A 16,463-nucleotide genomic window follows, 5' to 3' on the forward strand; every position below is an offset into this window, starting at 1 on the left:
CTGGGTTGGTGCCTCCCCTTGTGTTGTGCCGTGGCGGAGATCTTTGTGGGCTATACTCGGCCTTGTCTCAGGATGGTAAGTTGGTGGTTGAAGATATCCCTCTAGTGGTGTGGGGCTGTGCTTTGGCAAAGTGGGTGGGGTTATATCTTTCCTGTTTGGCCCTGTCCGGGGGTATCGTCGGATGGGGCCACAGTGTCTCCTGACCCCTCCTGTCTCAGCCGCCAGTATTTATGCTGCAGTAGTTTATGTGTCGGGGGGCTAGGGTCAGTGTGTTATATCTGGAGTATTTCTCCTGTCTTATCCGGTGTCCTGTGTGAATTTAAGTATGCTCTCTCTATTTCTCTCTCTCTCAGAGGACGGGAGCCCCAGGACCATGCCTCAGGACTACCTGACATGATGACTCCTTGCTGTCCCCAATCCACCTGGCCGTGCTGCTGCTCCAGTTTCAACTGTTCTGCCTGCGGCTATGGAACCCTGACCTGTTCACCGGATGTGCTACCTGTCCCAGACCTGCTGTTTTCAACTCTCTAGAGACAGCAGGAGCGGTAGAGATACTCTCAATGATCGGCTATGAAAAGCCAACTGACATTTACTCTTGAGGTGCTGACTTGTTACACCCTCGACAACTGTGAATATTATTATTTGACCATGCTGGTAATTTATGAACATTTGAACATCTTGGCCACGTTCTGTTATAATCTCCACCCGGCACAGCCAGAAGAGGACTGGCCACCCCTCATAGCCTGGTTCCTCTCTAGGTTTCTTCCTAGGTTCTGGCCTTTCTAGGGAGTTTTTCCTAGCCACCGTGCTTCTACACCTGCATTGCTTGCTGTTTGGGGTTTTAGGCTGGGTTTCTGTAAAGCACTTTGAGATATCAGCTGATGTAAGAAGGGCTATATAAATACATTTGATTTGATTTGACCTACTGCGCTGCCCAATCGGATAGCTCAAATCACCATGGCTACAGAGCTTCCATGACCCTGGCTACAGCCAGGTTTAATAGGCTACTAACCTACGTAAGATTTAATAACTTTTAAAACCATGACCACAGAGAGACTGTCAACGAATACAGCAAAGAGCTGCTGTTTTTATGAGTGAGTTCATGTTTAAGTTTATATTCAGCACTGTTACTGTTTTCATTCAACACTATTACAAAATGCGCTTCTCCGTACTTCCGCTGGGACTCAGCTGCAATGAATGAGTAGCCAAGTATCGATAGCCCTGCGTTTTGTTATTATTAGCAGTTCGTCATGTTGATTTTAATATTAAGGAATATGTAACTTTCTCTGGTCGTAGGAACAACATGAATTTGTTCATGAGGCAGATGCGGTGCGACTCGATTTTCGCCATTAGGTGGAAGACTGTGTCCCTTCTCTCTGGTCAGTCTCACCGGTGGAAAGGAAGGAGAGAGCAGGGACCGTGAGAGGGGTTGGGAAAAATCTTTTGAATAGTCATCCAAGTCGGAATTCCAAGTCGGAAACTCAGGCATCTTTTTAGAGCTCGACTTTTCGACCTGAAGATCACCGACGTCGTGATTTGACCTTCAGATGAAGGTACCATCAGGCCAGTAAAATAAAAGAGCAAATTATTTAAATTCATGCTCTACAGTGCCTCACAAGTTCTAACTTTTGAAATATAGTATGGTTTGATTAACAATATTGGCAGGCCAATCATATAGCAAATATGCTGTGATAATGTATTAGGCCAACTGCCCAAACCTCATTCCTACAAAACTGTTTGTGTCAGGTTAATGTAAAAAACAAAAAATCTGAGCAGTAGATCTCAGCTTGCTTTTTGACTGCGAAAGGGATCTTGACTCAGAAAAGGTTGGTGACCACTGCTTGTCATTGCAGATGCTGCCAAATCTTCAAAAGATGTAGTTGGGTTTTTTGGGCATGTGCAAAAGCTCTTCACCTTCCTTTCAGCTGGCACACAAAGATGGAGTGTTTTGAAGAAACACGTTAACATAACTGTGAAATCATGGAGTGACACAAGATGGGAGAGTAGGCTCCAAAGTGTTCATGCAATCAGGTATCAGGCTTCTGAGGTTCGGGAGGCATTATTGGAAGCCAGACAGATGATCAATGATCCTGTGGCCAAAGTAGAGCCACAAGCATTTGCAGAGGAAGTTGTGTCCTACCGCTTCTTGATTTGCTGTGTTGTATGGTGTGAGATACTGACAATGACAAACAAGGTAAAGAAGCTCCTTCAATCCGCCTCAATGCAGTTGGATATTGCAGTGAATTAAATCTCAAATGCAAAGGCCTCCCTCACTACATACCAGGAAACTGGATGCTCTGAGGCCCAGACTACAGCCAAAAGCATTTGTGAAGAAATTAATGTGAAGGCTGTTCTGAAAGAGAAGAGACTGAAAAACAGCAAGAGGCACTTAAGCTATGAGGCTCCAGATGAACCAGTTACTGATGCACTGAAAAACCTTGAAGTCAACTACTTCAACATTGTGGTCGACTCTGCTGTGACATCCATGAGAGATTTGAAACACTCAACAAGGTGAAAACCAAATATGGAGTGCTGCTGAACTTCAGCACTGCCTCTCAGATGTCCAGTGAATATTTAAAGGCTCACTGCATGGAAGTTGAAAACACTCTAACCTTCAGAGATGACTGTAACATCAGTGGAAGGGATCTGACACACGAGATTCAGAATTGACCTGATCTGCTTTCCTTTCTCTGTGAGAAAAACCTGGAGGAACTCTATCCTAACCTTTTGGATAGCCCTAAGAATTGCAGTCCCTCTACTAGTAACAGTAGCATCGGTAGAGAGGAGCTTTTCAAAATTAAGCTACCTGAAGTCTTCCATGTCACAGGAACGTGTGAGTGGTCTGGCCATCATTTCATTTTTTTTAAATGTTTTATTTCACCTTTTATTTAACCAGGTAGGCTAGTTGAGAAAAAGTTCTCATTTGCAACTGCGACCTGGCCAAGATAAAGAAAGGCAGTTCGACACAAACAACAACACAGAGTTACACATGGTATAAACAAACATACAATCAATAATACAGTAGAAAAAGTCTACAGTGGGGGAAAAAAGTATTTGATCCCCTTCTGATTTTGTACGTTTGCCCACTTACAAAGAAATTATCAGGCTATAATTTTAATAGTAGGTTTATTTGAACAGTGAGAGACAGAATAACAACAAAAAAAATCCTGAAAAACACATGTCAAAAATGTTATAAAATGATTTGCATTTTAATGAGGGAAATAAGTATTTGACCCCTCTGCAAAACATGACTTAGTACTTGGTGGCAAAACCCTTGTTGGCAATTTCAGAGGTCAGACGTTTCTTGTAGTTGGCCACCAGGTTTGCACACATCTCAGGAGGGATTTTGTCCCACCACTCTTTGCAGGTCTTCTCCAAGTCATTAAGGTTTCGAGGCTGACGTTTGGCAACTCAAACCTTCAGCTCCCTCCACAGATTTTCTATGGGATTAAGGGCTGGAGACTGGCTAGGCCACTCCAGGACCTTAATGTGCTTCTTCTTGAGCCACTCCTTTGTTGCCTTGGCCGCATGTTTTGGGTCATTGTCATGCTGGAATACCCATCCACAACCCATTTTCAATGCCCCGGCTGAGGGAAGGAGGTTCTCACCCAAGATTTGACGGTACACGGCCCCGTCCATCGTCCCTTTGACGCAGTGAAGTTGTCCTGTCCCTTTAGCAGAAAAACACCCCCAAAGCATAATGTTTCCACCTCCATGTTTGACGGTGGAGATGGTGTTCTTGGGGTCATAGGCAGCATTCCTCCTCCTCCAAACACGGCGAGTTGAGTTGATGTCAAAGAGCTCCATTTTGGTCTCATCTGACCACAACACTTTCACCAGTTGTCCTCTGAGTCATTCAGATGTTCATTGGCAAACTTCAGACGGCATGTTTATGTATTCTTGAGCAGGGGGACCTTGCGGGTGCTGCAGGATTTCAGTCCTTCACGGCGTAATGTGTTACCAATTGTTTTCTTGGTGACTATGGTCCCAGCTTCATTGAGATCATTGACAAGATCCTCCCGTGTAGTTCTGGGCTGATTCCTCACCGTTCTCATGATCATTGCAACCCCACGAGGTGAGATCTTGCATGGAGCCCCAGGCCGAGGGAGATTGACAGTTCTTTTGTGTTTCTTCCATTTGCGAATAATCGCACCAACTGTTGTCACCTTCTCACCAAGCTGCTTGGCGATGGTCTTGTAGCCCATTCCAGCCTTGTGTAGGTCTACAATCTTGTCCCTGACATCCTTGGAGAGCTCTTTGGTCTTGGCCATGGTGGAGAGTTTGGAATCTGATTGATTGCTTCTGTGGACAGGTATCTTTTTTACAGGTAACCAGCTGCGGTTATGAGCACTCCCTTTAAGAGTGTGCTCCTAATCTCAGCTCGTTACCTGTATAAAAGACACCTGGGAGCCAGAAATCTTTCTGATTGAGAGGGGGTCAAATACTTATTTCCCTCATTAAAATGCAAATCAATTTCTAACATTTCCGACATGCGTTTTTCAGGATATTTTTGTTGTTATTCTGTCTCTCACTGTTCAAATAAACCTACCATTAAAATTATAGACTGATCCTTTCTTTGTCAGTGGGCAAACGTACAAAATCAGCAGGGGATCAAATACTTTTTTCCCCCACTGTATATACAGCATGTGCAAATGAGGTAGGATAAGGGCAATGAATAGGCCATGGTGGCGAAGTAATTACAATATAGCAATTAAACACTGGAATGGTAGAATGTGCAGAAGATGAATGTGCAAGTAGAGATACTGGGGTGCAAAGGAGCAAGATAAATAAATAAATAAATACAGTATGGGGATGAGGTAGTTGGATAGGCTATTTACATGAGCATAAATCATGACGTGGGGAAACACATGTCCTATGATGATATCATAGATGATTTTGCCTCAAGAAAGTGTAGAAGAGGAATATTTTGATGGTAAGATTTTAATTCAAACATTAAAATGTTTACACACTTAGTAACATTTAACATTGTATGGAGGAAGTGAATTTTTGTAAATGACTGCTTAACTGTGACGTACTTTCTCAATTTCTTCCAGACAGTCCAGATAGACTGGTGCCCATGCTGATGCTGAAAATGCCCAGGCTGTAGAGGAAACCAAAGTTAATCGCACAGCTGTATAGGTTTTATTTTACTATTCTGAGACATATAGCTGCAGCCATAGCCTATAGGCGTATGTTTACATTGTATAGACAAAGCTAATCACACAGCTGTATAGGTTTTATTTCACTATTTTAAGACCTATAGCTGCAGCCATAGCCTATAGGCGTATGTTTACATTGTATAGACAAAGCTAAAATGTATAATATTGTGAGGACTGGACTAATTACCAGGCAGCAGAGCCAAAGCTCAGTGTTATATTTTATTATTTTCTACAATTTCTTATTTATTTTAATATTCACTTATCTTAAGATTCTATCAAATATTCTATTCAATAAATATTGTTTGTTTATACCTCATTCTGTTCTGTATAGGTCTACTTATTCTTAGACCGACAGATGGAGCAAACTGTTTTAAAGGAGGGAGGATTGTAGTGGGAGCACACACAGTCACACTGTCAGGTGTGACTGTGTGGCAATGGCAAATGGTTTACATGGCTCATGGGTCAGGTACGAGGGCCCCTTAGCAGAATTTTGCTTAGGTCAGGACCGGCTCTGGCCAGAGCTTAGCCATGATGATGCACAACAATGTAAGTCAATAAGGCATCATTTTAGTCAAAGTATGATATATTGCCAAATCCAAATGTGTGACTTCAGATGTTTCCATGACTCTTACGTGTCTTTTGCTATGAGATGACATTTTCAGCCTACTGCACATTTTGTTTCAGCTTGGGTTTTATTTCAATGTTACCACCCACCAAAATGGCAATGTTTATTATTCAGAACCACTTGCTGCAAAGTTCTCTCTATTTTTTATTTATTGAACTAGGCAAGTCAGTTAAGAACAAATTCTTATTTTCAATGACAGCCTAGGAACAGTGGGTAAACTGCCTTGTTCAAGGGCAGAACAACAGATTTGTACCTTGTCAGCTCAGGGATTCGATCTTGCAACCTTTCGGTTACTAGTCCAACACTCTAACCACTAGGCTATGCTGCCGCCCTAAATCATCTGAGAGGCAAGCAGCTTTTCGCTGTAGCTGTTTTTTGTAGCTGTTTTATCTAGCTGAAACCAAAGTTCAAATTGGCTATATCATACAAATTCATGAAAACAAAAATTAGCTTTTTCGTTAAGGTTAGCAGTGAGGTTACGGTTAGGTTGAAAATGTCAGGAATAGAAAAATGTAGAAATAAAATGGGTTTATGACTTTGTGGCTATGTTAACTAGTGATGACCTTACACCTGGCCACCTTGCCATGTAGCAAATTAAAATAGGGGGTGCAAACTAATGTTTTTGCACCTCCCCTTTTTTAATTTGTCAAATTTCAATTATTTTGTAGCTAGTCTGCATAAAACAAAGATGACCATTTTATAAATTATGCATTTTAGAACCCCGCTCCCCACATCACCCAAAGATTAATGGTTTTGACCACTAACGTTTTAGGCAAATTCGTTTTGCATGGCCGGGTGTGCAGGGTTTGCTCATTTTTGACCATTCCATTTATCTTAATGAGAAAACCATGCAAAACAAAATTGTCCATTGCTTCAATACACGCTTCAAACCGTTCAATAGGCTATCCATATTACCAGAGCTTATATTTTTTCTATATCTATGGCGGATTCGTAGCCGCAATTTAGAAAATTCATTGATATATAGCTGCGCAATTTAGATAATGCATTGCCTTCAGAAAGTATTCACACCCCTTGAACTTTTACCACATTTTGTTGTGTTACAGCCTGAATTTAAAATGAATTGCATTTAGATTTTGTGTCACTGGCCTACACACAATACCCCCATAATGTCAAAGTGGAATTATGTTTCAAGACATTTTTACAAATTAATTAAAATCTGAAATGTATTGAGTCAATAAGTATACAACCCCTTGTATACAAGCCTAAAAATGTTAAGGTTTAAAAATGTCCTTAACAAGTCACATAATAGCTGCATGGACTCTGTGGGCAATTATAATGTTTAACATGATTTTTGAATGACTACCTCATCTCTGTAACCCACACAAATAATTATCTGTAAGGTACCTCAGTCGAGCAGTGAATTTAAACACAGATTCAACCACAAAGACCAGGAAGGTTTACCAATGCCTCGCAAAGAAGGGCACCAATTGGTAGATGGGGAAAACAATTCTAAAAGCACACAATGAATATACCTTTTAGCATGGTAAAGTTAATAATTCCACTTTGGGTGGTGTATCAATACACCCAATCACCACAAAGATGTGGAATAAGTCAAGGGGTATGAATACTTTCTGAAATGAATAGAGAGAACAAAGAATATAGCTATTTGATCATGTTTGTGTGCATGTCCAATATTAATGACATCTGGAATCCAACATGGTTTCACTGGAATTATCAAATGACAAGAGTCAGACAAACGTCAACCCTCAACACGTCAACAGCTCGTATAAGCAAAGTTTAGCTGAGACTCATCTCTTGACAGGTAGGCTGATGAAAATCATTATTTACGAAAAAGACTAACACCTAATTATCTTAACTGAAATGTCCTCACATAACTTTCATTAGCTGGCTAAGGTTAGCATGCTAGCTAGTTACACTGACAGCTCTTAGTCAGTGGCCTATTTGTTGTTCGTTCTCGGAAACATGTGGAAATCACCACCACATTCCCACCCCAAATTGCTGAATAGCAGCCTGAGTCAGTCTTTGAGGTGGAACTTAAACAAGAATTTCAGTTCTAGGACAGGAATTACATCATCAGCAATCTAGTTGATACCGGTAAAGTTTTTTCTTTCATTTTTGCTTCTCTCATGGAGCGAGGACATTTAGGGACCAGGGGATATTTCCAAATGACAGCAGTTTCACTGGTTTTATGGAAATTAAAAGCTGTGAAAATAATCCAACATGTTTCTAAAAATATTTCCGTTAATCTTGGATGCATATATTATGTGGTTGAAAATGAAATATTGTCAGCTTTTATGTCACAAAGAAATTGTACGTTGAGGCTACACAACAGGTCCCTAAGCACGCAATCGCATTCTCTCATACTTCTCCACTCCTGTTCCTGAGACAAAATTGACATTTGGTCTATAATTTTACTGCGAGGGACACTTAATTCTGCAGGGGTTAATATTATAATAGGCTACATGTGAGGCCTACAGTCAGAGTCCAGACTTCAGTTACTATTCCAACCATTAGGCTACTTCAATTCCGGCATCCATACAGTGCCATTTGATAAATGTTTCAAGTTTTAATGTCACATGAACAAGTAAAGTGAAATGCGAAGAGACATAACTTACAAAACACCAAAACGTGTTATGAATGACATTTGGTGATTGTCATTCATTAGGACCTCAAATGTCTTGTAACCTGAATGATGCGTACATTGCTGTCCACGCGTGTCTCGATCTCGGCCACTCATCTCTGCAATGGCAACATTTTAGTGTTATCATAGAACCACACAGCATTTTGGAGCGTATTCCACAAGTTTTCATGTCTATTCGCTAATTTTTCATGCAACTCAAATGCGGCAAAGATAAATAGTTCAATATCCTACCGTTCTCTAGGAATCTATTTATTAATTATTGTGATAGGCTCATGTTTTACTAGTATGGTGTACCCCACTATTTCTTTTGCTGGCACTCCGTACCAGACCGTTCTAGCTTACTTTGAACCGATTTGAATACTTATTGTTTTCATGCATCAAAATGTAGGTTTACATCACCTAAATGTACAGCATTATTCTAAAATCAAAACAGCCATATTATGAAAGAAAACAAGCCAACTTAAGTTAGAATAGGGCATATGTCTCTCAGAGAATAGGAAATAAAATATGTATTTCAAATCATTAAAATCTTTAATTTACTATAAGTCCCCCTCCATAACTTATTTGGACAAGCAGACATTACAGAACTGAACATCAATCCAATTATATACACCCTAACCAAAACTACAAGTGACTCAAAACAGCACCACTACAACTTGTGACTCGCCTTCAATCAAATGCTGCCACTTTCATTGACAGTTTAGACCTGTGGCCCTATCCGGTGACATCCTTTGGGACAGACTGTGATTACATTGCCAAGAACACCTGTGGTGGGCAAGAGTACATAATGCCCATTACGCAGCTAATTCTGGATATACGGAGTAGCATAGATAAGAATACTTGCTAGAAGCAACACAAGGAGTCCTGCCATTTTTAATGGTGCACTCAACCGTAAAAGAGAGAGTTCAGGATTGTGGCAATGGAGCCCTTTATCTTCTTCCAAAGAGTCAGATGAACTCGTGGATACCATTTTTATGTCTCTGTGTTCGGTACAAAGGAAGTTAGAGGTAGTTTTGCAAGCCAATGCTAACTAGCGTTAGCGCAATGACTGGAAGTCTGTAGGAACAGTTATTGCTAGTTAGCAATTGCGCTAATGCTAGTTAGCAACTTTCTTCAAACTGCATGCAGAGACATAAAAATAGTGTCCACAACCCACTGGGCACAGACGTCAATTCAATGTCTATTTCACGTTGGTTCAACGTCATTTCATTGAAATGAAGTGGAAACAACGTTGATTCAACCAGTGTGTGCCCAGTGGGAAGTTAAGATAAAGAGCTTCATTGCCAAAATCCTGAACTCTGCCTTTAACAACTTGTTAAACATTCATTAACAACAATTAACATTCCAAATAAATCTGATCACAGCAGATACAATCATGAAACTTGTATAGGCAAGTTGTGAACACGAAGGGACATATCACACATTATTTGATATGGACTATAATTTCAATACTAGGCGTAAACGGTCCCTTGGAAGTGAAATGTATTATTTAACCATGGCCATTACAAGAGTAGTGATTTGACCCTGAAGAACTTGCTTGAATTTGGCAAGAATTTTGTTTTGTGATCCCTTGAGTATAGGATCTCCTAAAAGTATGTTTTCTTTTGAAGTCTTTTTGAAGAAATTCATATTTATATGGACATAGAATAAAAACAATGCTGTTAGATCAAATAAATTATTATTTGCATTTTGCTTTACTAATTAGTACAAAAGAGAGAGTTGAAAACAATCAACTCTAGTACGTTAGCGTTTGTCCTTAAAGAGCCGGTCACACACATCAGCTTACCTTGAATGAACTGTGCACTAATGTTTCATCCAAATCAATCACCACACAGATCTTCCCTGCGTCTTTTGACTTGATTTGAGGGAGCAAAGGTTTTTCTGGGACCTGAAAGCAAATAGGTAAATGTTAGGTTAATGAGCCAAATGATGACATCAAATTCATTGATGCAATTAGATTATTTTGCAATGTTTGTGCTCTAAAGCAAATCAAGACAACACTGTGACATGATGAAAAAAACATTAAAAAGTGTGCATGTGGGTCATGAATTAAACTGATAACATTACTTCATGAAATTGTAGTGAGAAAACACACTGATAAAAGGTTTGCTTGTAAGGTTGAGAGAAATGAGTTATAGAGGAATGTGTCCATAGGGGGGCATAAGACAGCAATTTCCAAACAGCTGGTGTTCTGTTGATGGAAGAAGTAAATGTCAATGTGACTGTGGACTCATGGGTCTGTGGGCTGACTATGAGCTAACCCTTCCCTCATCAAGTAGGCAATACTGTGAAACCGACTATACTAGCATGAGGAAATGTGATGACCAAATAAGCAGCCTATAATACTGTGCAATCCAAATGTGTTTGCCCCAGCAGAGTAAATAACCAGGTCAGGATATCATAACTTTTATAGGCTGACATTAATACCACCTGCTGTGTCAAGCAATAAGAGCCTTATGTTTAGTCATATCCTCCTCTTTTTCAGTTGTGTTGCCACAAATTTGATCCAATGACAACACAGCCAAAGCAAAAACTGAATGGTCAATATGTAAAAATAAAAATAAAAACAGGCCAAATACATTGACAAACACATTTTACTATTTTCTCTGTCAGATTTCAGTTTGATGCAACACCTGAAACGTTCATATATCATTTGAAATTTGAAAGCAGAGCTATAATCAAATTAGGTGCATGCTATTCGAATGGATTTAAAGAAAGGTGCAAAGACCTTGAAATACCTGGTCTCTAGGCGGAACGCAGTACTCGCATTCACAGGACTCATCAGACTCATCGTCACTCAGCTCCTCCTCAGACTCTTCACTTGGTTGTTCAGAAGCCACAATCTTAAAAAATTCGTTCAACTCTGTTTTCTCATCCAGCTCACTTTTTTCAGTGGGCTCTGTTTGTTCGGCGTGATGTTCATGTGGCTCGCTGACCATGGAGTTTTTACTATGTTCAGCACCATCGAAAATGGGGCTTGTTTTCTCAGACACCTGCTCTGAAAGGTCCTCTGACTCTGGCGGTTGGAAGTACTCTGAGACAACATTGTGTTCCTCCCAGCTCTCAGACAGATATGGTGTGTTCAGATCCTCACACAATTTAGATGACTTGTTTTGCTCATCTATCTCTTCCGAAGAGGTTGTAAAGGAATCAGTTGGATCTCCATTGAATTCAATACCATCAGGCATAGCTGGTTTGCTTCCTTCAGTGCATAATACAGTGTCTTTGGTTATAACCTCAAGTGAGTTAGGACATTCGCTCTTCTCAGCACATGGAGCATCATGCTCTCCCTCCTCAGTGCATACTCCAACTTTAAAATATGTCTCAGGAGTGCTGTCATCAATTCCTTCATTAAAAATATCATCAGAGTCTTCTTCATCACAGAATCCATTAGCTTCTTGATTAACATTAGACTCATTGGCTTTGCTTTCATATTCATGGTGATCTTCATCACTTGGTTCACAGGCTTTCTCCTCAGTGCAGAGTGCACAAGCTTCCCCTTCCATGGAAAATGGTGTATGTTCACAGCCATATGCGATGCAATCTTCATCACACAGTTCATATGATCTATAAGCTTTGTCTCTAGCATATGGCTTGTATAATTCATCTTTTGCAATGCGTATTTTCTGGTCTTCTTCATCAAAAGATTTCTCTTTTTCAAAGCATGGTTCATAAGTGTGATCATTTTGGCCCTCATATGTTTCGTCATCTTCAACAAAAGACACGTCAGCAGAGGATCCATGAGAAGCTTCCTCTGCACTGTGTTCGTACATGTTGTCCTCATCAACTAAGGGTCCATTGGCCTGAACCTCACCAGCTTTATCTTCAGCAATGCAATCTTTCTCAACAAAGGGCTTGTGGGCCTCAGCCTTAATAGCATTGTCTTCTGCTACAAAAGCTTCATAAACGTCAACTTCATTAGCTGAGGCTTCTTCAAAACAAGATTCACATCTTTCCTCCTCTGCAAAAGATCCAGAGGCTGATGCCTCATCATCAGCACAGTCTACATTAAATGGTCCAACCTCAGCACAAGTATCATAAGATTGATCAACTTCTTCTTGACTAAAAGCTTTATTCTCATTGATTTTCTCATCTAAAGCAAGTGATTCAAGCCTTTTTTTGGCACAGAGTATATGTGTTTCTTCCTCATTCATAATGGGCACTTGAGGTATAAGTTGTTCAAAAATCTGCTCATGAACCCCTCCCCCTTCAAAACAGGAGGTATAAGATCGCCTTTGAGAAAAGGTATAAGTATCCTTTTTATCAAATAAGTCAAAGAATTCCTCAACAACGACTGCATCCAAGTGAAGTTTTTCTTCATCAGCTTTGCTTTCCTCACATTCTACCGCATCTGGACAATTGTCAAAAGATTCCCATATCTCTGAACAGAATTTAGCTTTATCATCACTGGATTTGTCCGGTGCTCCTTCTTCCACTAATGCTTCATAGGATTCAGCTGAATCAGTTAATAGGTCTGAATTTATACTGTCATTGATGCAAAATTCTAAATAACTTGATTCAATGGATGCGCACTCAGAGGACTTGTCTTCCTCAGAATATAATGCGTTGCTAGGCTCATAGTATTTGTTATTTATGCTTTGATGTTGACCGGGATAGCTCTCACAAGAATTACATTGCTCAGTCAGTTCACACTGTACACTTGTCTCATTTTGCTCATAGAGATTGTTTTGCAGTTCACAGTGCCCAGAGGGTATATCATATTCAGCAGATTGATGACTGCTTTGTTCAGCAAGCAAAGTTTGCTCAGTGGGTTCACAAACTTTAGAGACATGTCTACTTTCATTGGGATCAACTTGTTCAGCATAGCGTTGAGAAGGCATGTTCAAATCTGAAGAATGTATAGGTTCTAATGTTGTGCAAAACTCAGAGTCAAAAAGCCCACAGATTTCAATTTGTTGAACTGTAGGCTCAGCGGGCTTTAAATCATCATTATATGACATTGTAGTCTCATTATATTCTGTTGGATGTTCAATATGATTGTATTTTCCTGAATACTCACAAATACCAGTGCAGTGCTCAAATGATCTGATTGATTTAGTGGATTCAGAGATGTCAGGTATGAAGTCATATATCTTACTTTGCTCAAAAAACTCAGAGCTCTCAGCAGGTTCGCTTGGCTCAAAGGACATACAGTGTTGATCAGAAGGCTTGCATTGTTCAGATGACTGAAAGTGTCCTGTGCAATTTTCGCAGTGTTGCCTAAATACAGAAGCTAGACAGTCATTAGCACAGTGCTCAAAGGACTTGCTGAACTCAAAGCACTCACAATGTTGAGTACATTCTTCAAATGATTTACTTAACTCGGAAGACGTACACTGATTAGTGTGCTTGTGAAGAGCTGGATAGTCCTCATAGGGCTTGTTGATCCATTGTTCAAAGCCCACAGAATGCCTATTATAATGCACAGAAGGTTTACTCTCCTCTGCATGGTCTCCATTCATGTTGTAATGATCGACACTGTGCACAGAGGGATCCATTTGTCCATTGACCTTTTGGGATTCAGTATAGTCCAAAGAGTTTTTTCTTTCGTCCACAATGATGCAGGGTTCAGCAGATTGCTCAGAAGGCTCGCTTGAATCCATGACTTCAATTAGTTCTGACACCTCACAGTGTTCAGCAGGCATGCTTTTGGCAGATGTGTCAAAAGCTTTGCTTTGACCAGAGTGCTTCTTTAGGTACACAGGGAGCTGACCTTCTCCAATAGGTTTGTAGTGTTCAGAGGTTTTAAACTCTTCCAAGCATAGAGATAGAGAGTTGTTTTCTCAAGGGAGGTGACAGAGTCCAGAGGGCTGGCAGGTCACAGACAGCTCCTTTGGTACTAGTGGCTTGCACTGCTGGGGGTCTTCACTGAGTCCACAGCCCGCCTGAGACAGCAGCAACAGTGTTCATGTTGGCATGACAGGAGGTCACAACCACACTGAGCCTAGCACACAGGTCCCTCTCCAGGAGACCTAGCACTTTATTTTGGGGCTTCAAGAGACGTGACAAATAACTCCTGGAATATCAAATCACTATAAAAAGCTGAAGTAAGGCATAAATCTGAAACTGACACACGAGAAGCGTCTTGAACACCTGATCTGTCTATAGTGAGCTAACTGCCATGTTGTTTCCCAAGAATGTGTTCAATAGAGTCTTGAACACCTGATCTGTCTGTAGTGAGCTAACTGCCATGTTGTTTTCGAAGTTCAATAGAGTCTTGGGCGGCTTTGTCATCTGCCCAAAAATTGGAATAGCCTGATATCATCTCCTGTTTAGCAGGGAATGCTGTTAAGTGATTCACCTTAATACACTGACACAGAATGACTGTGGTCTGATAATACATTATAGTGTGTGCTGATTTTATTTGATATATTTTTTGACTCATGGTGTCATCTGGATTGATTTATTTGTAGTGAAATATTTACTTTTAAGGGGGAACTGCAATAGTTTATTGACCAGAGAGCTTGTAAACATGAAATGACAAAGTAAACATGTGTACCGGACATGTGGCTCTCAATCATGTTGAGATAGTCAACATCACAAGAAAGGGCAAGAGGGAGAGAGGGATGTAAGGACATAGACAGCTTACTTTTGAAATGGTCCTATTTTCTTCCACCAATAAGGGGGCATTGTTGTTCATGGGGATTTGCTTTGTTTCTTTGTGACATAGGTAGCAGAAGAGACTTTGGAAAAAGCCACAATTGCAGGGTTTCTTCAAAGAAACAGCATGGGCAGGGACTCCTAAAAGAGAAAGTATTCAGATAGTATTCTGTCGTCCTCCTGTTACCTCACTGTGGTTGTAGCCGGGGCTTATATAACAAAGTCAGGTGCCACCTCAGTCATGGAAATAGTGAAAAAAATATAAAGTGACAGGAACTAACAAAATAAATCTGTCAAATTAATCACACAAGTAGTATATAATAAATACATGTTTAATATTTTAAATAATAATTTAATTTAAAATAAAAAAGTCTCTAGTTGATAGTCATGACTAGACCTTAAAAACAGTATTTATTTGCACACCCTTATATTTTCATTGGTTTACATTTTCTATGCATAGTTTGGAATACAGCTGATTTTCTACGATTTTGAATCATCAGGTCAATATTTTTAAAAATCGTCTTAGAATAATCACAAATATTCAGTAAGTTAAGCCTGAAATGTGGCTCTAGTTCTTCTCTTTAAACGTATTACAAAGTCCATGTGACTGACTAGATAGAAGTGTTTTTCAAATTATTTAAACTAAAAACCAACCTCATCTATTAAATCACTATTGCACATTAAGACTCTTCTGGCTATAGCCACTGTGATGTAGTTATGAAAAGTCAGATAACATTACTTGTTCAGTAGTCGCAAAATGTATCTAAAAGTTATATTGCACTACAGACAACAATAGTTGTCTAAATCAACAGAATAATGTAAAGGGAAATACATTTTGTCTTGTTTTGTGACTGGTAAAACAGTGCTCAAGATTAAGAATCTATGTAGCTACAGTTCCTTGGCACAAACACATCTGAGAAACTAGCTTACTGACAGAGAGTGATAAAAGTTGATCTTTGGAGGACAAAATCTGTGACAAATTAGCCTATTTTAGATGGATGGAGAGCTGTCATCATGAGAGATTAGGGTGCCACGTGACACTGAAGCTGTTGCCCAAAGTGTCCATGGGTGATATTTTCTTTCTTTTAAACAACTCTGTCATAACATTTTGAATAGATGAGAGGGCACTTGAAGCCATTGTGTAAGAGTGGGCGACTGACAAGTCTCTCATGACAACTCAAACATCAATGGAGTAACACTGTAAAACATATTTTGCCAGCTCCTTTGGTACTAGTGGCTTGCACTATAATAATCCTCCATAAAAGATAAATAATTTTGTTTCCAAGGGACTCCCGAGACAACAATGTTCTGTAATTTGTTTAGAATTAGGTCATCTTCAATTTAAACTTACACCTGTTTCATAATATAATGGCAAAAATTTACAATGACAGATGGTTTACATTTCATCAGTGGTGAAATAAACTCGACCCACTTCACAAACCAATTAATGTTGAAC

General features: G+C 39.9%; 1 protein-coding gene across 1 annotated transcript in view; it reads right to left on the minus strand.

Moving 5' to 3' along the window:
* LOC106581679 (uncharacterized) overlaps nucleotides 1-14,345 on the minus strand; it is an 81,477-nt gene extending 67,132 nt beyond the window's left edge. Inside the window, exons 1-2 of the mRNA XM_014163898.3 lie at nucleotides 11,146-14,345; nucleotides 10,194-10,295 (exon numbers count right to left, since the gene is read on the minus strand). Coding sequence (XP_014019373.2) covers nucleotides 10,194-10,295; nucleotides 11,146-14,052 — 3,009 coding nt within the window. The 5' untranslated portion in view covers nucleotides 14,053-14,345. The remainder of the gene's footprint in view (nucleotides 1-10,193; nucleotides 10,296-11,145) is intronic.
* Nucleotides 14,346-16,463: the final 2,118 nt, after the last annotated feature.

This window comes from Salmo salar, chromosome 21 (assembly GCF_965601325.2).
Source record: "Salmo salar chromosome 21, fSalSal1, whole genome shotgun sequence".
In the NCBI taxonomy this organism is placed as follows: domain Eukaryota; kingdom Metazoa; phylum Chordata; class Actinopteri; order Salmoniformes; family Salmonidae; genus Salmo; species Salmo salar.